The following is a 25,184-nucleotide window of genomic DNA, read 5'->3' on the forward strand; positions in this document are numbered from 1 at the left end:
AGCAGATCCAATCATGGTTTTATTTTTACATTGGAGTATCCCTTTAGCACCAGTAGCACTTAAATAAAAATACAGATCATCTAGAACAGTATTTGATAATGCAGTCAACTAATTTGGGTTGTCTCATTTGTATTGCAGTTCTAGCTCCGAAATACTCTAAAAGAGCTGCTTTCTTTGCTCATGTTCTGCTTATTTAGAATTTCTTGTATAGGATTTCAAAATCATTTTTATTCATAGATAACATGTCACATTCAATATTAAAACCAATATGGTATTTTGACAAGTTTAAAAAAGGTGTACATATCATACTGTCCACTGGGAAAGTCTCAGCTCAATACAAAATCTTTTGGCCTGGGAAAAACAGGAAAACATTTTCAGATTTTTTTCCTCTCAGTTATCTTTAACTTCCACCCCCAAAACAATGGGAAAACCATATACGGTTCTGTATAGTAGGTTGGGGAGATTTGCCGGTTTTCTGAGAAACTCTTGAGAAGTGACTACTCCCATGCACAAAACTGAGCTATGGCAACATAAAAAGAAGTTGTGTACCTTTGATTTAAAATATTTGCCAATTATAAAATAATAATCATAAACCACTTATAAAGGAATGTGTTTGAAAGAAATGCGTCATTAAACCCATTTACATGACTAAATTTTAATAATAGTTTTAGTACCTGCTAGCACACTTTTGTTCCCAAACTGCACATTCTCTTCATGTTGTATATGCCTCTGACACAGCTATATTCTGCTCACTGATCTACCTATTAGCTCTTCAGGTTAAGTGTATAATGCACACTGTTTCTCAAATATTGCTCCTGAGCCATGACACAAGTGCACCATATTAATCTAATGTTCCTGCAGTCTACAGATATTTACAAATCAAAGTTGTACAGTTTAACCTCTTGGCTCTTTTACTCCACTCTGGAGATCTTACATCTTTATTCGACCTGATCAACCATCAAAACATTGCTGTAATGCTGTTGCTAGTACAATGTAGATGCAACACAATGAAGGAAGATGTGGAAGCTGTAAGGAGCCAAGAGATCTCAACAATGCCTTATTAATAGTAAAGAGATTTGAAAGTTATCCTATTAAAATGATATACTAGACTGAATAACTACAACTTATTTAACACACAAGTGAAAAAGACTAATCTTAATATGTATGTATCCTACCATCCCGTTTAATTACTACCCAAGATTCAAGGCCCACTGCTGAGTTCTCTACACAAGATCACTTTTTTCAGAATAAATATAAACAAATACAATCTTTCATATTGTGTTTGTAGGCTACTGAAGATTAATACTAAGACTGTGTGAAATATATCTGCTTAAAAAAATTAGTGCAAATCTTTATAGCCAAATTTACTATTTAAACTACTAAATAATGGCCATAACCAACATCTACCTTGGTGTGGCTGAACTGAACACAAAAAAAAGAGGCCAACATTTGTGATAAAACGTTTACAGGTAGCTTGATTTTTCTGCAGAAATAGGCTTTCATTAATTAGCTTTTTGAAAACTGGAAATTAGAAGAATTTTTAAATATGGAATCTCATTAATATGCAAGCCAAGGAAGAAATTACTGAACCGGGTTTCCACCAGTACAGTGAGAGGTACGACTGTGTGCAGTGAAGCAATGATGAAATAGGGTTGCAACTATGGATCAAGTTGTAGAAAGTGAGTTTCATGCAACTTGCTGAAATCGAATAGCACACTTTTCAAGATGCCTGCCCCTTACCAGAAAAATGCTACCAATATGATAAATTAAAAAGATTAAGAAAACCCAATAAAGTAATTTAGGCTATTAACTTAGAACTTCTAATTTTTCTAAGTATTAAAAAAGGTGTTTCGAAACACACAGCAATATTAAATGCAAACAAACCTGATGCACTACCAATAGTCATTAATCTGTAAAAAGTTTCATAGGTCTAGATTACAACCCCAATTCTAATGAAGTTGGGACATTGTGTAAAACTGTAAATAAAAACCACATGTTTACACAGTGGTAAACATGCCCCTGTCCCAGCTTTTTTGGAACGTGTTGAAGGCATCAAATTCAAAATGAGTGAAGATTTGCAAAACAACAATAAAGTTTATCAGTTTGAACATTCGATATCTTGTCTTTGTAGTGTATTCAATTGAATATAGGTTGAAAAGGATTTACAAATCATTGTATTCTGTTTTTATGTACGTTTTACACAACGTCCCAAATTCATTGGAATTGTGATTGTAGAAGATTTAGTTAAAATGTCAAGATGATAAGTTATCAGGTGACGGTTTAACACTAGAATTACCAAAGCTTACGAGAAAACTCATAAATCCGGTCCACCTTAAATCCACTTGCACGTCTCCATTCAGCGTCTTTTGTCTTGTGAATGTGTCAATAATCCCAAGCAGCAAGCAGCCTGCTATACCATCCCCCCACTGCCGGAGAAACTGCAAAAACCTCTCTCAACTGAAGCCTTGTTTATCAATGAGTCAGGTACCTAGGCTAAAAAAATATAAAAAAATTCTTATTGTTACTATTACACAATAAAAACATACATTTGATTTGAGTCTGTAACTGCCTCTGTAAATGTATGGTACTTGTAAAGGTTAGCGTTTTTTTTCTTTAATTCAGTTTTATGCTCTCAGTCGTGTTCAAGCTCACCCCGATCTGACACTGTTGTTTTCAAATAAAGGCAAACTATAACAGAGGTGAACTCAGAACAATGCAGCTGCACCAGGCGTAAAGGCGAAAGATGGCACCATTTGGATACAGGATGAGGTCCAGCGTCATCCTGCCAATCACCTGTCGTTCAAAGAAACAGCACGGCTTGCAGAATTCGCCAACGCCTTTACACCTGGTGCAGCTGTGTTGTTCTTACATGTGAGTGGACGTTTCTTGCGGAGAGGGCTTCTGTTCTCTTTCACCGATCTGAGTTCACCTCTGTTATAGCTCGCCTTTATTTGAAAACAACAGTGTCAGATCAGGGCGAGCGTGAACGCGACTAAGAGCATAAAACTGAATTTAAAAAACGCTAACCTTTACAAGTGCCATACATTTACAGCGGCAGTTACAGACTCAAATCAAATGTATGTTTTTATTGTATAATACTAACAATAAGAACAGTTCACTACTCAAAACGTTTATTTTGGGACACGTTAAGACTCGAACCCAGGACCAGAGAAAGAGAGAGATAGAAGAAAGGGACAGTGCATTTGTGCTAGTTGGTGCTTTGTACTGTACTGTGTGCTGTTGTGGTGAGTGAGACAAAAGCTTTTCCCACAGCTTAATAAATGTGTGCTGTGTGGCAAGACTGGGGTCTATGTCTGTTGTGTCCGGGGTTTGAGGAGCTGTACGCCCCCTGGTGTTCACACTACCCACAAGGTAATTAAAGCAGAAACAGTCAGAAACGTATTATAAAAAACTGAAATCTCAGAAGACTTTCAGAGATAATTTTAAGAATACCAAAAAAATGGACAGGAATGTTATCTTGGGTCTACAACTGTATTTGTCCACATCAACTGTCAACTGAATAGGATTTTGTTAGACTGCTCATTTTCATGTACCCTCTTGAATTACTGTAGTAGATACTCTTGTGCTTTATTTTAAAATTTTATTAACTGGTAGATAAATCACTCTGTTACCAGCATTTAATACATTCATGCATGGCTCATTAACAACCATGTGGAATATGTCTGAGCAGTCAAATGATTTCTACAAACTTTGATTAGCTCAATGTGCCCATAAATCCATAGTGTGTAACAAGCAGAACAAAGCATCTATTAATAAGAGTTCTCTTCTCTGCTTCACACCTCAGTGAATTAAGAAATTTTCTTTCACATGAACTATAAAGCAGCTTTTAAGTGACATCCCAAGAAAGTAGTACTTTTTCACCTAGGGATAAAGTTTACATAAATAAAAATCTACTGAATGACAAACTTTTTTTACTTCTATGTAGCAAAGTTGAATATAAACTTGCATATCCCCTCAGCCAATTATTAAAAGATCTACAGCATTATCAAGAAATACTGTTACTGAGACAGATGCCAACAACCAAGGAGAATTTTTATTCTTTAAAAACTTTTTTAAATGTAGCAAGGTTTCTCTTTATCATAGACAATACCATGCTGGATTTTCTACACTTCTATGTGTAGCATAATTGTTTTTCTTTAACCAATGTGATGGGAGGCCGGGTCCCCTGCCCGGCCAGGGCGCCCCTGCTGCATATGTTCCGGGGGAGCGACCATGGGCTCCTCAGTACCTCCCCCGAGATGCTTGGTGGCAGCCTCCCTGGCTGACGATGGTGCCTCCGTTTCCCGCAGGGCTCCATGGGAGATGGAGTTCTCCACAACCCTGTGGGGATCTGGGGTGGCCGCCAGTGGGTGCTGCATGGATCCCGGAACCAATCTGGACACCTCCACAGCCCCGCTTGGAAGTGCAATTAGCAACAGGTGATCAAGCACCTGGAGCACTTCTGGGTGGGCTATAAAAGGGGCCAGCATCCACCACACAGAAGCCAGAATCGGGAGGAAGAGGACGAGGTTGCCTGGGAGGAGTGGTGGTGCTAGGGTGGAGAGTTGTGTGTTGACTAAATTAAGTGCTTTTGGGACTGTGTTGTGGCTGGGGAGTTCACGGGGAAGACGTGCCCTCAGCTGAAGAAAAATAAGTGTTTGGATTTTACATGTGCCTCTGGAGTGAGTTTGTGCCGGGTCGGGCGCTATATAGCACCTTTTACAACAATTACTCGGGTTCCTTTCAATTCTTTCAGAGTATAAAAACGTTAGACTGCAAAATCGTTTAATAACATTAAATTTGCAAACACATAAATTAATTTAACTTACTTGCAGTTTACGAAGTATTCCAAATTTCTGAATTATTTTAAGTTTTATTATACCAACACATTAATTAACTCAATTTCAGATTTAGATGTACAAAGTAGTTTACTGATAAAGTTTTTACAATACAACCAAATAAAATGTTTCAAGTAAAATAAAAATATACTGCTGCAAAAACTTACATCTACACTGCATTTTTTTGCAGTAAATTTAGCAATTTATTATTTTTTATTTATTTTTAATGCTAATAAAGAAAGTTGTGATTGTTTACTGCATTATTCTGAACATAAACAAGAAACTACTCACGATGAAGGAAACAGTCATATTTGAAACAGCGTCTGCAAAATAAGGTATGGAATGAATGCAGGCTTTGCTCCCTCTGTACAGATTTGGCATTTGGTCCATCTATGTTGGGTGTACACTCTGGAGGGAGAGCTCCAGGAAGCTGCTGTTCTGTCAGTTCTTTGAACCTGATGAAAACACAAAAAATTTGAAACACAATGCTACTATACAATTTAAATCCATAACTGCAAGATCAAGCCAAAGGTGTATGCAACACTGTCAACAACAAAAAACACCCCATAACATACATCATGAGAGAAGAAGAGAACATTAAAATTTGTTTAATTATCACTGCGGTGTACCTACCCACAACTCAAGTTTGAAAGAGAGTTCAAAATAAATGACTAAATATAGCAAAACTCAAATGATGCCAATACACAGAATAAAAAAAACAAAATGTGACAAATAAAAGTTGTTTAAAAGCATTCTTTGGACTCATTAGAACACCTACTAGGTTCTGTACTGATAACACAACTCCTTTAATATCTGGTATGTAATAATTTAATATCCTGAAAGTAACTTGATTGTTTTTTTTAAATTAACTTTTTTTTAGCAATTCACAACATAGTTATGATGGCTGAAAGTGTTCATCAACAGTTTTGATTTTGTCTTAAGTCATTTGGGGTGAGCTCCTTTGTATGTACGTTTTGAACATTACTGGCCTCTTAGCTGTAAGTACTGTATACAATGCAGCTGCATGGATGGAAGAGTGTTTTAGAAAGTAAAAACAGAAGTGAGGCATGTCTGTATGAAAAAAAGATGGTCCGAAGCTGTGGCTGAACAGTCCATATCTGAAAAACATTCATATGGCCACTGATGCTGCTAGGCAGCACATCAGTTGGTTGTCAAAATGCAGCAATGTTCCAATGTGTTAGAAATTTGCGAGGCCGACACGTAATCCATTATCCCCTGCAACTCCCAGTTATTTAATGGAATATCCTTAAGGCAAGGAGATCCGGTAACTGGTGTCACTAAGTCTGACATGCTTTCTAACTAGAAATTGTGTAATGCTGACACAAACAAAAAAACAACATGCCATTGACCACAGGCTAACCAATGTTGACCAAGAAACCAGCTGACAGAACAAGATTATTCCCAAATAAAATTCTCAAATAATTAAGCAAATAATAAGAAAACATAGTCTGCAAAGTGTTCAAGAAAGAGTGGGTTATAATTTAATAATCAAACAAGTTAATATTATTAAAAAATAAAAGCATATATATCACAGTTTCTAACTGCTGAAAACTGTGCTCTAAGCCTTAAAACAAAACAAAGTAAGCACCTCTGACAACACCATGATGAGACAGAAGCAAACAAACTTCCTGAAGCATTTCCCCATTTTTTAGCACATTCTTCATTGTCAGGCAGTGTTTACAGTTTATTGAGAAAAGTAAGGGGAAAAAAAACAAACAAACTGAAAAAGACCAGTTCTATAGTTAATTCCATTCACAGTGCATTACATTTGCAGCTGCTGCACTGGCTATGGTAACTTTTACTGACTTGTCAGTGAAGTTGGTTACAATGCCTTTTAATTATGTAATTATTACTTGAATGGACCACTGGATTTTGGTACTCCAGGAGGAATGATAAAACTGCATTCTCCCATTGTCAGTGAAGGATATTCACAGTAATTATGTTTTTATGTACATGTATATTTATGAAATGTATGAAAATTTACTAAATCAATTTCAATAACACTATCAATCTTTTCTAATTTTTGTAATGGTTTCCTGTAGGGCTTTGTGCTAGGTCTACCAATAGCAAAATACCTTAAGAAAATACAATTTCTCTAGTGTTCAGATTATACCAATAAGGGTGGGAAATATCTGCTCTAAAAGCCTTACAAAAAAAAAAAACCCACAACACACAAATGGTGTTAAGAAATTCTATTAAGAAAAAAATAATTCAACCTCAGACAGCTTGAAAATAAGATGCGATGAGTCTTCATGCCATTTATGTGCACTATTTGGACCCACTTTTCCCAGCTAAGAAATAAAGGACAATTAAATGAGGGGCTCCCAAACTCTTAAAATTTGAAATAAAAATTGAAAAAAGTACTTTTCCTTCAGTTCTTCTGTGGTTCCCTTGTCTGGAAACATCGAAGAAATTGCTTCAAATATCTTGTCAGATGGAAACTTTTTGGAGGGCTCACTTTCTTTTCCTAAAAGCAATATTAAACAATGACATAATATTATATTTCATTCTGAAAAAGATATATACAATAAGAAGGAACAAAGGATGATCTGCTTACAGTTAATAATGTCATTATTTAAAACGAATTACACTACAATCAATTTAATTGCTTTTTTATCGTTCATGTTCTTAGAAATTACATTACAATGTTACATGTTATTTAAATCAAATGTGACATTATCTTCACACTCTTAGAAAAGTAGATAGATAATGTTTCTTTCGGCAATGTCTCCAGTTTGTAGGTAGTGAAATACCGTATATACACTCACAGATAAGTTTTCCACACAGACAAGTCAGGACTTTATTTTACCGTATAATTTCTGGTATTTTACAATGTCGGTCATATAAGTTAAATGCGGAAAACTCACGGTATTGGTCCAAGAGATTATGATATGCTAACGCCCACCTGAGAGAGTAACCACGGAGCACACTGCCTTTTTTTTCCCTATATATTGTGCCTACGTGATCACATGGTAATACCTGAACTATTCCAAACCAACGTTTGCACTGATTTGTGTTTTTTGTATCTCACACCATCATACACCTTTATCGTAAAAGCATCCTTTATCTACGATGGAGCATTCGATCAGAAGAAAATATGAAGCTGGTTCTAAATTAAACGTTGTTGAAGTAGCGAAAGAAACTGGTAACTGCGCGCTGCAACAAAATTCGATGTGTCCAAGAAACTAATGCAAGATTGGAGGAGGCAAGAAGATGTTAAAAAAAATAAATAAAGTGTCACATTTTTGAATGGTTGTATAAATCAGGGTCTGATTGTATGATCGATCTTTTGGGTTTCAAGACCCAACTTATACATGAGTACACACGGTATGCAAGTTCATGAAAGTTTACATTTGAGGCACAGTTGTTCAAAGGATACAAAGATATTGTCATTATAAATATTTCCAAATTTCCCAATATCTTTTATATGTTAAAAAAACGTGAAGCTTGCAGATGCCAAGAATATATGATTGTCACAAAAAGGTACAATCGATAGTTACATTTCAGCCTTAAAATGTCTCTTGCAATGGTGATATATTTTGCTTCATTGAAAGCAGTTAGTATTGCCTAATGTGCTGAAAATAAACACAAGTTCTTCATTGTAAATGTAAACAATGTAAACACAGACAATTATAAGGTGGATGGATGTCCTGCCAAAGTGTTGTAAATAAATGTGATGTGGAAGTTGCTTGTCAAAATATATCAGATGCTGGTAAAAGGAAAAGAACATGTTTCAAAATGCATAACACAAAACCAATTCCTTAATTTGGTACTTAAAAATTTCTTTTATGAAATTTGGGATGTAAGCTCTATCAGAGTGCAGGCCACAACATTTTGGATTAATAGTACAATGAATCCTGTATACAGAGCATGATGTGGGGTACACTCACATTTAATTAACTGTATATAATGTCTATAATGTTTCACTTTCTTAATTAGCTTATCCAATACAAGGATTAACAAAGTAAAAGTACTTTAGGTAAAAATATCTTCCACATAATAATAGTACAAACAGACAAAAGGAAAAGAAAGAAAGAAAGGCACTGAATATGCACTGAAACAACGGCAAATTATTATTATCATCAGCATGTATCCTAACTCATTTAAGTAAAACAGAATAAAAAAAATGGATGTATATATAATCATCTTGTGGTCTTTGAAAACATTTTTTTCACCCCTCTACCTCTTTTCATTATAATATCCACATAATAGCCTTTATATCATATTGTAAATTACATTTTGATATCACCTGGTAAAGGAAATGCTAAGGTAACCGTGCTGGTAGAGTTAAGCACAGCATCCGACACCATTGACAGCTCAATTCTGTTAAGAGCGGCCTGAAATTGCATTCTCAGACACTTAGTTCATGAATGTCAGATTGATTTCAGTAAATACAGAAATGTACTAAGAGTACTCGGTTATTAGCTGTAGAAGTTATATGTCCTGTACTTCTCAGTACCTATAGTGCTGTACCTATACATGCTACCAATGGGAAATATTGTTTCCTATCAAAGTCACTTTCATTTGCAAATTTATAAAAGGAAGTGCTTTAAATCAACAAGCAAGACAAGGATAGTCTAAATATAATATGTAATCACAGAAATGAACATCCAAGTTTACCATCATTATGAAGATCTTGATCTTTCATAGCTTTATTGCAGTCTTCTTTTCCATCACCACTGTCCATTTGATCCAGTGTGAATTCTTGACTGTCATAGTCTCCATCATCGTCCTCTTCATCATCTTCATCATCGGTATACTGGTTGAGAGCATTAACCAATTCAACGAAGATTTCGTCATTTATAAAACCACACTCTAAAAAAAAATAAAACATTGAAAAATTATAATTTTGTTAACACGATCAGTTAATCTATATATATATAAAATCCCTATGTGCGTCCAGGTGTCCGTGTGTGGGTGTCTTCTGGTGAAGTGCGCATGCGCGGGGCACGTTGCTATGCGCGAAATTACTGTCAGAGAAAGTTAGAGGCGTTTTACGGAAATACAAACCAGTATTTCTGCGAGAGGAAATTAAAGGTACACAATACAGTGACGCATATTACAGCCACATACAAGCCACTATTACTGTCAGAGGAGATTAAAGGCATATTACCGACATGGACGCCTGTATTACCGCCAGAGAAAATTAAAGGTATATTACGGACGTACAAGCCAGCGGACGTACAAGACGGTATCCTTCAATAAGGGCGCGCACAAAAAGGCGAGCCTCAAAAGGACGACCTCAATTGGGCGCAGCGAATAAAGGCGCATGTAATTAAAGATCTGCACCAGTTGCTCTTCACATATTCCAGAGCCATTTGAACTAAATTATCTACGCGCCCTTATTGAATAGAGCCGTACAAGACAGTATTACTGTCACAGAAAATTAAAGACACACAATACACGGCGGCAGCCCACGAAGAACGGTCAGCTCAGCAAGTAAACATCAACAAAAGAAAGGCTGAAAGAAAGAAAAATACGACCAACAAAAAGAATGAGGTCAAAGTCCCTTGCCATTTAATATAGACTGTTCCTACTAATGTTTATGCACTACTGTTCTAGCTCCCGTTATTGTAACGGGCTAAATGACTAGTTTAAATATAAAATACCATTTAGTTCCCTGTCAAAATATAAGTCATGTTATGCCCTTGCTCGTCTTAGTACAAGACAATTGTGTAGTAGAAAGAGAAATAATTAGTGAAAGTCTTAACTCAAACATCCTACTAAAGTCATGTAAAAATCCTGGCACTTTAACATATAGCAGAATGTATATCAAGGTGCCATTTGGTCAATTTGTCTTATATCCAAAACAAAAAAAAATAATTTAATTAAGTATCCCAATCTTTCAGGGGTTTATTTTCTCAGAGTTCAGTATAAACAACAGACTTTTTCATCTTCTCTACTATGAACAGGCTTAATATATTACAATAAAGCATTTTAATAGCATTAATCTCAGCACTACCTGAAAACCTGGAAACAAATAAATATATAATTTTGTCAGCTAAATGCACATACAAGTGTGTGATTGAAAGTGTTTATGCTTACACTGCAAGTATTTCATTTGTAGAATTGGAATACACAGTACTCACTGAGCAAATCTAATAAGAAATGAACAACTCAAGACAAGAAGTTATCAACTTTATAAACCTCCTTATAATATAATGTATATCAAGGATGTGTTGCAGTAGTTTATATCTAACAAAACCAGCAAAATTTTCCCACTGCTCAGTTGCTGTAAAATTACAAATAATTTTATTACCATATGCAAACATGAAACCCCTTGCTTTTAAGGGCAGGATATATATTTTTTATCCGCTTTGGCAGACAGCTGGGGACCCTACCCAGCTGGGACGCCTGGAAGGTCCACGAGAGGGCAGCCGCCCTGGTCTGCTTGGGGGCCACCGGAACAGAGCTGGGAAGCTCATCCCTGTTGGGGCCCGTGGCCACCGCCAGGACAATAATGGAACCCTGGATGGCAGCACTTCCACCACACTTGGAGGTGCTGCCGGAAGGAATTCCAGGGACACCTGGAGTGCTTCTGGGTGCTCATGCAGGAAGTGCTGCTGGAAGATCGTCACAGAGCACCTGGAGCACATCCGGGTACTGCATAAAAGGGGCCGCCTCACTCCAGTAGTGGAGACGGAGTCGGGAGGAGGAGCTTGTGGGGAAAGGAGTAGAGGTGGCAAAAGGATTCAAGGAGAGAGATGGAAGGGACTGAGTTGGCTAAGGATTAAGCCATTGTGGTGTTGTCATCTATAATAAACATGTGTGTTTTGGACATTCTGTGTTTGTCTGTCTGTGTCCGGGGGCTAGAAAACTACTCCTAACTTTGCCAGGATTTAGGACAGCTATAAAATGTCATCACGATTTCCAAGGAAACTACAAAATGCCATCATTAGTGCCATTCTGGAGCTTGGTGTGCTGTTAAATTTTGACATCATTCATTCTCAGATGTGAATTCCTACTCGTCACTTTGAGTGTAGAAAACTTCCTAACTACTTCTCATGTCCTTCCCTAGGGTAAGACAAGTTCTTATCCTAGTCAGACTTTAAATGCAATGCCTAAGAGTAATTCTGAGACGCTTAATAAATAAGGGCACAGATTTCTATAATTTTAAACTGAATGCTTCTCATTGTCTGGGAAACAACTCTCTCAGGCCTTTGGTATTTAAAGTAACTTTAAAAAAGGTATCAGATCTTATAGAAGAGTTTCTCTGCTATTGCTCTTTTATTTCTACTCCTTAAAATTTATTATCTAAAACCAAATTTAATGGAACAAATATATATTTGTAATACAATTTTCAACTGCACAAACTGGTTCAATTGTGTATCTTATTATCAAGGGAGTATTTGAAGGGAAATGTTATGACCTTTGTGACACCAATCACTTGTAGTCACTTTTAATGACACGCAAGAGCGGTGGTGAAATTAATCTATATCCCTGTCAACTGGTGTTAAACAGCCATGTTGGTTGTATATGACAAAGTAGGGATTGGTCATTTTCCAAGGCCTTTAGTAGCACACAAGGCCTGTTAAGACAGAAGATTTAACAAAGATGCAGATGTTTAGCTGGAACCCCCACCTGCATTCCACAGTAAAAGGCTGGACCACAGTTCTACTAACACTTTGGTGAACTTTGTACTTCATTTGATAACACAGATGTAAATGAGAGCTGAGTCGACATTTCTACTTTTCTGAGACTACTTCAGACAAGAAGGCACCCAAATGAACATTCACTTTAGGCTTATAACTGAAAACTGAACTCTGCCTGGACGTGATGGACAAAATAAGGCACCTATAAGCAGGTACTGGGGTGTTGTAATTGGAACTTTGACTTTGATCCAAATCACTAGAGGTTACACCTTTCATCAAAACCAGATACACTATTTTTTTCTGCCTTCTTGGGGGAGCTGAAAGCTGAGGAGCCATTGTTTTTGGGGGAAGCTGAAACCTGATAAGTCCCTCTCTTTGTGAGTTGAAAGCTAAAGAGCCACTCCCTTTGGTTCAAGAAACCACCCACTGTCTGTGGAGCAAAAAGCTCCCAAAACTTTCTTCCAGGCTGGACATCCTAAAATACCTTCTAAGGTCCACTCTGCCAAACCAGGCTCTGTGTCAGTAACTGAGAGCAATCTGAAAAGACTGAAAAGCAGCATTACTTTAAGAAGGAAACTTTAGTGCCTACACTCTTGTGCCAGAAAGAGTAAAATTTTCCATATGACGTTGCAAAAGACACAGCAAAGAGCCTAACGAGGTGAGGAAAGCAGTAACACACCACACCACAGATAAAGGACTATATAACAAAGACAAAAAGTGCACTTCAACAGAAGCAAAGTCCTCCACTTAAACTCAGAAAAACAACAATGCAACTCCACTCAACAATGGACTAGTGTTGGATCAGTAAAAACTTTTTGATTTCGGTATCAAACATCTGTGAAGGAACTGTGTAGTGAATAATTCAGAGCCCTATGAAAATCAGATTCCTTGGTTCTTTATGCACTTTCAAAACAATCAGAGCATGCAGGGCTCTGATAGTGTGTTCACAGCATAGAAAAAGAAAATTCTTTAAGAAGCTGCAGTGAATTGCCTCCGTGTCACCTGAATGTACCAATTACAGCTGAATGTAAATCTTCAGAACTGGCAGTAGTTATCTTGTCATAAAATGAAAATACTACAAATGTCACAGTGACACTTAATAAAGTGTTTAACTCTATGTTCATTTACAAGAGGATTGATTATAAGCAGTCCACGTCAATCAGAGCACATATTTTACCACATCTGTAAAATTAACTCAACAGGGAAACATATATACATAAAGAAAAAAACGTGTGCATGCTTCTATATATTTGCTTTACCACACTGTGCTTTCGTGTCTCACTGTCCTGTAATATTGTGAGCTGCATTCTACACCATCCATTTCTTTAAGCACCTTGTTATTCGATTTGCAGCGGAACACACTCCTTACTGAACAGATTAAGTTTAAGCAATACATGTTGATTAGAGACTTAACAGAGTTATTTACAATCTTATTTTCATAGGGCTCTGAATTTTTCACTACAACGGTAACGCTGCTGGCAATGGGATTTATCACAACACTGTGATGACCAGTAAACAACTTTCTTCTTACGCATGTATACAGTATTTAAACTTGACCAAGAGCAATTGAGGTACATAGAGGTAAGCTGCACAAAATGTGCCATGGAAAGCAACTCTACTAAGCCCTCTACGTTGGAAAATGTTTTTCTTCTTTGTCAATCTAGCGCCACACTCTCTTCACCTCATTAGAACATCAGAACAATCTAGATGAGAAAAGGCCATTCAGCCCAACAAAGCTCGCCAGTCCTATCCACTTATTTCTTCCAAAAAAACCATCAAGTTGAGTTTTGAAAGTCCCTAAAGTCTTACTGTCTACCACACTACTTGGTAGCTTATTCCAAGTGCCTATCGTTCTTTGTGTAAAGAAAAACGTCCTAATGTTTGTGCGACATTTACCCTTAACAAGTTTCCAACTGTGTCCCAGTGTTCTCGAGGAATATATTTTAAAATAACAGTTTCTCTCCACTGTTCCAATTCCCTTCATAATTTTAAACACTTCAATCATGTCACCTCTTAATCTTATTTGGCTTAAACTGAAAAGGCTCAGCTATTTTAATCTATCCTCATAATGCATACCTTGTAGCCCTAGAATCAGCCTAGTTGCTCTTTTCTGGACCTTTTCTAGCATTGTTATTTCCTTTTTGTAATATGTTCAAATGTTATTTACCTTGATTTATTTACTTATCTTCCTACAGCATAAAGTCACAAGTAGAATGTACAGCTTGCTGTGTTTGATCAACATGGGCATGCTGACAAAGTACATGTGTAATGCCATGAAAAGTGTGACGGAATCATCCACTTGCAGGTATAGACTTTTCAGTATGTGAGCGACTCACCAAACTAGTGTTTAGATCTGGCTGTGCCATGCTGACACTTCAGTATGCGAGCAATGGTACGAGAATGCAGTCAGAATTCTTTTTTTGGGGACATATAACGTGAGATATAAACACTAGTGTGGCGAATTGCTCACGTACTAAAGTGACTACAGCTGCAGGTGGAAGTTCCATTTTACTTTATGGTGCCAAGCAGAGTTGTGCTGAGTTGCCAGTACAACAAATAGTTCTATGCAGGCATCAACCACAGTACCAACTGTGGTCATCGCTGCTCTTGTACAAAGAATGGAGATAAACAGCATTAACTCAGAGAGGGAGAAGAAAGTTTGCTGTACCACCTGAACGTCACTGAGAGAATACAATTGAATAATAAAAAAATAAGCGCTAACTTTTACAAGTAGCTAAAAGTTACACTGGGTGTCACAGACTCAAATCAAATGTATGTTTTTATGATATTATAGTAATAAAAATAGCAGCGCACTACTCAAAATGCAAAGTGCCGAGACTCGGCTGTAAGGCAGCAGTCCTTACCTCTGCACCATCTAAGAATACGTATCTTTTGATTGACATTTGAGTTTGGGTTTGTAACTCATTGACAGCAACATGTAAATTGAAGTTTGTTTTTTTTTTTTACTTTGGTTATATTCTTGAAATAAAGCACACGTGTTTATTTGATATTTGGACTAAAGACTTCACACATTATACACTTTACGTCATTAGTGTAACATGGAAAAAGTTTATACCTTAAGTATGTGTTCTGCATTTCTTGCCCCGCATTTCCTTTCATCTTACACTTACCCAGATCTTTGTAGACACGGAAAACATATGAAATGCATGCATTCCAAATAACGATATACTGTATTATTTACCATATATAACTCCAGGCACCTCACACACAATTAAGGAGCCTTGGCTTGAGCTGGGAGAACTTTTTGCTAGAGTTGAGCTTTGTCGAGGGGGGCTGTGATGGGACAGAAGGCTGCTTGTGCTGATCAACACATTTACAAAACAAAATGCTAAGGGACAGGTGCGAAGGAATTTAAGGTAGGCCGGGATTACATTTTTTTCGTAGGCTTCAAGGATTCTAGTGTTAAGCTCCTGTACTGCTCTCTCTCTTAGCTACCTGCAGTTTGTCCTTCTATGAGGTTAACTGTACTTTTGTCTGTCTGTTGTCCTAACTTTGGGCTCCTCTTATTCTTTACTTAAAAGCTCTCCACTGGCACTGTTTGTACCCCCCCCCCCCCTTTAATGAACCCTTGAATTCATTAATGTGATTGAACTGTTCAATCTAAGATATCTAAAATAAACAAATAAATAAAACTTTACTATCTTATCTGCTCCTACAGCCCTTTGTGCCTGATGTGGCATTTTAACGCTGGCTGAGCCTTCCCCTTTATTGCTTTGAAGTTAGCCGCAGACCTTTTTTTTTATCTTTCTTTCTTTCTTTCTTTTAAACTAAGGAATCCCTGTGTTACTTACAGATGTCAATATTAGTTATTGCTGCTTTCTACCCTGCCTCTTAGATGCTAGTTCAAATACAGATAACAAGAACAAGTACATGTAGCTTTTCCAAGCACACCTCCAAACACCCTACTACTTTTGCTCTTGTGTGGGTGAAAAAAAAAAAAAAAACTCTTCTAAAGGGAAAAAAACTTAAAAAAAAAAAAAATGCCAGCATGGTCCCTTAGCGGCAACCAAAACCCAAGTTTTTAAGAGCTAAATGTATTTTTTTTTTTTTTTTTTTTTATAACTCTCACACCACAGAACACCAAAAACTCTCAGCAGCCTCTCACGTTTGCAAAGTCCACGTCTCAAGCACGTCAGCCTCTCAGCACGTCTCCATACGAGATCTCATGATCTTGCCTGTATGCTCCTCCTGTCTATCCCTTTCTTATACACGTCTTTACTGTCTCAGACTGATTGTTTAATAGGTTGTGAAGTGGGAGCTGAAGAAAACTTATATTTTCATACCACAAAAATGAAACCTTTCTGTGATATGTCAATGGTGTTGTTTCACATAGAGCCACGAAGTACAATAAATAGTGCAGGCACATTGCTCAGTACAGAATTTACACTTGGATGAATGTTTGTAATTTTACTACACTATCATGTAGTGATCCATCACAAACATTCAAGACCTATAGTTTAAGAAATATTGCTGTGGTGCACTGAAGGGGCGGGGGAGAGTTTGGCCCCAGGAGAGTGTACAGCAGGTTGGAGAGCTAAAGAATGAAGGAACTGGACACAAGTTTTTTCAGAACTAATGTTTACTTCCACTACTGAAAATTCTGAAATGCTGGTAACTGCATCATTTTAAAAATATTTTTTTTGGTATACCAGGCATCATCCTTAAAGCCTTGGAATGGTAAAACAAGATAAATTAGAACTCTAAATAGCCAGTTAACAGCTAGACCCTTCTGTGTTATATATGTTTGTCTGTTTCACATCCTGCCTTCAATGATGCTATATATGCATATTTCTATAATCCTTATGTTTATCAATAAATTGTAATAATCTGTTTCTTAAAACAAGTGTGCCGCAGTTACCTTGATAAAAGCATAACGGCTCAAAACCCCTTCTATAGAGAAAGGTAAGGAAAATAAAGTGGGAACCTTAATAAATTAATTAATTATTAACAGAGCCAAAAGCAAAACTGTGAATTAATCAATTAACATCATTGAATCATCCTCAGATCAAAATACAATTTCCTAAATTAATTTGGCACCGCCGGGTGGGCACAAAAAGAGATCCCTCACTCAGTTTCCGACAATTGTAAATGTAGTAAAGTATGAATGAGTGAGGTTTTAGAAGCACCAGGTATAAATGGTAAGCTGGATAATGATGAATATCTAGTTAAATACTACAGAGGCCTACCGATGAACAAGGGGACCACAGAGACACAAACATACATGGTGCTGGAATACTAAGCTAGAAATGGCAGTTGAGAAGCAAGATGCTGGCAATTATAGCAGGAAATGAGGATGAAAAATGATACGGCAACGTAAAAGGATAATCAGAGATAAATGCTAGAAATGCAGTTTTGAGTTTGAAGAAGCCAAGAGATGGGGCTTTGTAAGTCAACAGCAGAATGAGGAAAGAAATCTTAATGTGTTTAGGATAATGAAGCAAAAGACAGAAGAAACACTGTAGAAGAATGTAGAAGCCTCAAAATGCTTGAAAAACACCTTCTTTTGGCTGCTCTTGTTAGGGGTTGCCACAGCAGATCATCTTTTTCCATATTTTCCTGTCCTCTGCATCTTGCTCTGTTACACCCATCACCTGCATGGCCTCTCTTATTATATCCATAAACCTTCTCTTAGGCATCCTTTTCCCAGTACACCCAGCATCTCTCCTCTGCACATGTCCAAACCAATGCAATCTCACCTCTCTGACTCTTGTCTCCAAACCATCCAATGTACTTGTTCCTAATCCTAACTATCCTCGTCTCACCCAAAGCAAACTTTGGCCTCTTTAACTCTGCCACCTCCAGCTCTGTCTCCTGTATTTTGGTCAGTGCTGTCTCCAATCCATATAACACAGATGGTCTCAGTACAGGCCTGTAGACCTTCCCTTTCACTCTTGCTGATACTCGTTTGTCACAAATTACTCCTGACACTCCTCTCCACCCATTCCATCCTGCCTGCACTCTCTTGCACACACAATATATCAACCTTCCTTCTCTCCATCACATCGGCTAACTCTCTCCCTTTACCAGTCATACTGCCAACATTCAAAAACTCAAAAAAAACCAAAGGGAACATTATGCTTGATAGAAATGGGATTAAGAGGTACACTGCCCTCTGTAATGTTTGGGACAAAGGCACGCTTTCTTTGGTCTATCCCTTTACTTCACAGTTTAAAATTATAAATCAAACGATTCAGATATGATTAACCTCCTTAGTGTTAGACCCAAACTTCACTCAGGCTGTAAAAAACAGTGCTAAAAGAGTTAGTCCAGAGTATCACTCGGACAACAGTATAGACACATCTCATGTAAGTCCCAAGGTTTACTCGGGTTGTAAAAGTGCCAACAGCATTAGTGCTGAGCTTTACTCAGGCAACAGTATAGGCATGTCCTGCATAAGCATTAGGCCCAAGCATTACCTGGGCAATGGTGTAGACGCGCCTTCTCCTAGCCTGATAATGGCGTCTCATAAGAAATGGCTCTCATTAGCAGTGATGACGAAGTGAATTAGTCTTCAGGCTTTGAAATTGAAACTTTTAAAACCAAAAGTGATTCTGGGAATCCGAAAGTGACACTTGTGTAATTCGGACACGTGCAGAGTGCTGTTCATATTATTATTACTATTCATTATTTTTTGTATCATTATTATACTTTCTGCATGCCTGACTTTGCACTTTTAGTGTTTTGCATGTTTTACATTAGAAAGATGAGACTTCATAAAAATGTAATTTTTCAAGGCAAAAAAATTACAATGCTTTTTATATGTGTCACATACAGTACGTACACATGGGAGGCAGCTAAAAGGACCAAATGAGGGTAATTTCACACCAGGCCAGGGGATGGCATGGGAAATTCTACCGGATTCCGGCCACAAAGACATCACTTCCGGGTCTGGCTATGAAGACGTTACTTCCAGCTCCGACCACCCTGACACCACCTCTGGTTACCTGCCTTAAAACCCAGACCACTTCCTATGTTTCCTCAGTTCTAAGTTGGACTCAGTCCTGTACACATCTGTGCAACCTATTTTGCCTTTTTGCAGCCAGGACTCAAGTATATGGGCGGCTGCCCCAAACCTTTTTTCTGTGTGTCAAGGCTATTTATTTCATACATGTTTTTTGAGGGAAAAAAAATGTAATGCTAAGGAACTTAAACTGTATGCCCAATCCATCTACATATGTTTTGTGGACTCAGAGAAGGCGTATGACCGTGTTCCTTGAGGTATTCTGTGGTGGGCACTGGGAGAGTATAGAGTACAAGTGTCCCTAATAAAGATGGCGAGATCGACGGATGGGGCAGTGAGCTTATTTATGCGGTCCCTATACAGAGGTATAGTGGTGAAGAACAAGCGGAGTCAGAATGTGAAGCTCTCGATTTACCAGTCGATCTACATCCATACCCTAGCCTACAGTTATGAGCTTTGGGTAATGACCGAAACAATGAGATTATGGGTACAAATGGCCAAAATGGGCTTTCACTGCAGGGTAGCTGGTCTCTCCCTTAGAGAAAAGGTGAAAAGTACAGATATCTGGGAGAGGCTCAGAGTAGAGCTGCTGACCCTCAGCATGTAGAAAAGCCAACAGAGGTGGTTCAGGCATCTGATACAGGTGCCTCCTGGAAGGCTCACTGTGGAGGTATTACGGGCATGATCAGCTGGGAGGAGACCCCAGGAAAGACTCTGGGCTAGGAACGCCTTGGAATCCCACAGTATGAGTTGGCCAAGTGTGGCTGGGGAAAGGACATATGGGCCTCACTGCTAAGACTGCTGCACTCATGACCCATTTTTGGATAAGCAGTGGAAAATCAATAAATGGATGAACTGAGTAACTTCCTAGCTTCAATTGTAAAGCCATCCACACAAAAATATTTTTCACTAAATACAGCTTCACCGAATGAATCAATCATCTAGTGAAAATGATTTTCCAAAATGACTGCAAAGGGAAAAATAACTTTAAAAGTGACCTATAATTAAAACTGTCCATAGCATGCTTGTATATATACACATCTTTTAGTAGAACATTGACAGTTAAAATGCTTTACCTCTGTCTCCATGAACTTTGCCATCATAATTTTTAATAAGCTCTTCAATGAAGGTTCCATCCTGATCAAGAATTTCATCTCCCATGTAAGGTATATTGTGCAACACTGTCTCATCCTCCACCTGCAATATACATAAAAATGTCATAATAATTTTCATAATAAAACTGTATGCCAAATAATTGTCAATTTCTACAGTATAGCTATAAACATATTATTACTACTATTACAATTAATAATAATAATATTACATTTTATTTATATAATGCCTTTCCCATGATCATAATCCAGAACCAACATAAATCCAATTTAAAATGTTCACTATTTTCTAAAATAGTGAGGCACTGTAATTAGCAGCTTCAGCAAAAAAGCAGTCTTTGTTTATGAAAATACTTGACAAGCATTATAATCTGCACCATGTTAATAAGTATCAACACCTTTTATCCAAAGCTTCATGTTTTTTTAAAACAAAAAAAATATCAAGGAAGATCAATGAAAACTTGGGAAAAACAATAAGTAATAGCTAGAATACATTATATAATTTAAGTAGTACAGTTGTATTAAAGTAATCCAACTGCTGGCTGCTTTGTGGTGCTGGATACACAAAGCACATGTACAATAACAGCTCAAAGCACAGCAGTAATTTTGTTCAACAGAATATGAAGGGCTGCCCTGGTGTTAATTTTAAAATGAAATATTACTGTACCATGAAATTTTGCTGGAGGGGAGACCATGAATACATTACAGGGACAGATGCAACCGCATTTAGAGTCTTCAAAGGAATGACTTGCTTGGAGAACTCAGAGAACCCACTGTCCACTGTACACTGTCATAAAAACAATGTGAAATTTTATATTATCACAAAGTGATAGAAGACCTTATTTGGATTCCTTTCACAAAGAAAACAAAATAGGAATTTACTATAAACCAGCAAAGAACTTAAAATTCTAGAATGGAAAATTATTCTGTTTTTAAGTAACCAATGATCAACAGTAAGACCGTCATTCACTGAACTGTCAAAATATATTTTAACAAAAATGAAGTGCTCTGTAAATCATTTAACACTAAACAGTTTAAAAAAAAAAAAAAAAAACCTACACAGCAAACTGTAGATGTATCAACCAATTACCTGCTAATCTGGCATATTTTCTAGGATGGCATTTTACCATCTGCAAGTTTAAGGATCCTGTTGTGGTTGAATTTACTACAGCATTTAAATAGCATCCCAGAAGTTATATTAATCAAATTTTTCCACCATGCTGGTGAACAACTGTTTCTACACTATAAAAAACAAAGGCCAAGTAAGCATATCAATATGTTAAGGACTTCCAAACAACTTTGTAAATTAAAAATACTTGATCCTAGACTCTATATACAGTAATCCCTCGCTATATCGCGCTTCGACTTTCGCAGCTTCACTCTATCGCGGATTTTATATGTAAGCATATTTAAATATATATCGCAGATTTTTTGCTGGTTCGCGGATTTCTGCGGACAATGGGTCTTTTAATTTCTGGTACACGCTTCCTCAGTTGGTTTGTCCAGTTGATTTCATACAAGGGACGCTATTGGCAGATGGCTGAGAAGCTACCCAACCACAGCGCGTAGTATGTATTAAATAAAACTCCTCAAATATATTGTGAGCACGGGGGCTGTTCGCACCCCTAGAGGACACGGCCGCTCCTCAAAAAACGCTGAAAGATTACCTTCACACTGCTCCCTTCTTTGCTGGGCTTACATGTGGCTGCTTTGCAAGCGATATGCTTCCCGCATGGTGCTTCGCATACTTAAAAGATCAAACAGCACGTATTGATTTTTGATTGTTTGCTTTCCTCTCTCTCTCTCTCTGATGGAGGGGGTGTGAGCAGAGGGGCTGTTCGCATACTGGCCTAGAGGATACGGACGCTCCTCTAAAAAATGCTGAAAAATGCTTGCTCCCTTCCTCGCAGCTACTTTGTCCGGGCGGTGCTTCGCATACTTAAAAGCCAAACAGCCCTATTGATGTTTGACTGTTTGCTTTTTTCTCTCTCTCTCTGACGCGCACTCCTTTGAAGAGGAAGATATGTTTGCATTCTTTTAATTGTGAGACGGAACTGTCATCTCTGTCTTGTAATGGAGCACAGTTTAAACTTTTGAAAAAGAGACAAATGTTTGTTTGTAGTGTTTGAATAACGTTCCTGTCTCTCTACAACCTCCTGTGTTTCTGTGCAAATCTGTGACCCAAGCATGACAATATAAAAATAACCATATAAACATATAGTTTCTACTTCGCGGATTTTCACCTTTCGCGAGGGGGTCTGGAACACAACCCCCGCGATGGAGGAGGGATTACTGTACTTACAAATCCTGATATTCACAGTTACAAGTTAGTGCAAGAGGAAGTCAGTTTCAGAAGCACGTAGCAATTAACATGGCTCGAGGAACACTTAAAACAAAGCATTTAATGTGCTACATAACTTATGAAGGGGTTTGAGAAAATCTAGTAAATTAAATACTCATTTTAAGATGAAGTTTAGTTAACGATGTTCTACTTTAATAACAAATTACGAGAATAAAGTCAACACGTCGACTTTAATCTCAACATAAACGGCGAGAATAAAGTAGAAATGTCGAGAATAAAGTCAACATGTCATCACACTATTATACAGTACCCAGGTACATTACACAGTAGTGAAAAAAAAATAACACAAGTACAACTTGGCTTACAGTATTATCCAGTAGTATAGAAACAGTATTCACACATTTGAACATAATGGTCCACATCCGACCTTTTAAAACCAAAGTATCACTAGACAACAGACATGGCTCCTTTTTTTGGCAAAAGTTCTTCTGTGTCATCATGTTCAACTTTATCGTCTGCTACAGCTTCAGTTTCAGAATGTTCAATGTCCATTTTCACCGTTCAATACCTCCACTAACACATGTACTCCACTGCATGTGTGTTTAGCGGTGCAGCATTGAAAAAGGTCTCCCCTTAAACAGTTTTCCGTTGCGCCACGTTCCGAATGTTGTATAGGCTATTTAAACCAGTGTTGCGGTATAAAAAAAAAATCCACTATCATAACAAAAATAAAAAACGTTTTTTGGTATGAACCGGTATACCGCCCAGCATTAACTCAAACACCACTTGTTACAACTATGGCATGAAGAAGAGCATCTCTGAACGCACAACATGTCAAACCTTGAAGCACATGGGCAACAGCAGCAGGAGACCACACTGTGTGCCACTCCTGTCAGCTAATCACAGGCAACTAAGGCTACAATTCACATGGGTTCACCAAAATTAGACAACACAAGACTGGAAAAATGTTGCCTAGTCTGATGAATCCTGATTTCTGCTACAACATTCAGATGGAAGGGTCAAAATTGATTGGTGTGAACAACTTGAAAGCATAGATCCATCCTGTCTTATATCAATGGTTCAGGCTGCTGGGGGTGGGTGTAATGACATGGCAGGTATTTTCTTGGCACACTTTACGCTCCTTAGTAACAATTGAGCACTGTTTAACACTAGAATCCCTGAAGCCTACGAAAAAGTCTTAATGCCAGGCCACCTTAAATTGCTTTGCACATCTTCATCTACAATTGTTTTGCAAATGTGTCAATTAGCACAAGCAGCCTGCTATCCTATCCTCCACCAACATAGCTGAAGTTCTCCCAGCTCAAATCTGTTTATCTGGGTGTGAGGTTTATGGAATTGTATAGGGTAAATAATATATCGTTATTTGGAATACATGCATTTCATGTGTGTTCCGTGTCTACAACGATCTGGGTAAATGTAGGATGACAGGAATGCTGAACATGTAACTAAAGCGTATGCTTTTTTCATGTTATAGTGAGAATGACAAAATGCCAAAGTGAAGTGAATAATGTGTGAAGACTCAAGTCCAAATATCAAATAAACACTTTCAGAAAAGGTATAACAAAACAAGTGCACTTTTATTCAAGAATATAACCAAAGAAAAATAAATCATTCAATTTACATGTTGCTGTCAATGAGTAAAAACCCAAGTCTAAATATCAATCTAATGAAATGTTGACATGTGTATTGTATTATCATAGTATTTCCCTCTACTTACCCTTTACCAGTTTTCCCTCAAGGGTAAGTGTACTCGTCAAGTTTGTTATTGGGTTAGTCTACTGTTGCACTTAAGATGAACACATACATACATTGATATACACATACACACAGACCCTAACCACAACAGTGCCCCATGAATGACACACACACACACACACACACACACACACACACACACACACACACACACACACAGATTAACCTTTAGCATTTTAAACCACACAAGTGCTTTAGAAATAACACAGCCCGTCACTCAGCACTTCAAGAGACTTACTTATTATTGGCATGAACAACATACGATGTTTTAATGATATCTCAGACCTAAATATTACTTTTGGTCTACAAGAATACATTTAAACATAGACAAAGGCAAAGACTCAGCACTCTTGACTATAGGCCATTTATTAGCCAAGAATACCTTCTTTACGTACTGTTCCTCTATTATTGAGTGGATCTCTCACTCTCAGCCTAATAAACCTCGCAGCACAGAGGTAATGGCAAATCTACGGCTGCACTAGGTGCTCAAAGAAATCTACCTTAATATTTCAATCACTCTGTAGACATTAAGACAAAGCTTAGAAAGTTAAAAGCAGCATG

General features: G+C 37.6%; 1 protein-coding gene across 1 annotated transcript in view; it reads right to left on the bottom strand.

The window, feature by feature from the left end:
- ezh2 (enhancer of zeste 2 polycomb repressive complex 2 subunit) overlaps positions 1-25,184 on the bottom strand; it is a 144,434-nt gene that overhangs the window by 113,469 nt on the left and 5,781 nt on the right. The window contains exons 2-6 of the mRNA XM_051928774.1: positions 21,213-21,332; positions 20,510-20,630; positions 9,480-9,674; positions 7,224-7,326; positions 5,130-5,293 (exon numbers count right to left, since the gene is read on the bottom strand). Coding sequence (XP_051784734.1) covers positions 5,130-5,293; positions 7,224-7,326; positions 9,480-9,674; positions 20,510-20,630; positions 21,213-21,332 — 703 coding nt within the window. The remainder of the gene's footprint in view (positions 1-5,129; positions 5,294-7,223; positions 7,327-9,479; positions 9,675-20,509; positions 20,631-21,212; positions 21,333-25,184) is intronic.

This window comes from Erpetoichthys calabaricus, chromosome 6, assembly GCF_900747795.2.
Source record: "Erpetoichthys calabaricus chromosome 6, fErpCal1.3, whole genome shotgun sequence".
Lineage (NCBI taxonomy): Eukaryota > Metazoa > Chordata > Cladistia > Polypteriformes > Polypteridae > Erpetoichthys > Erpetoichthys calabaricus.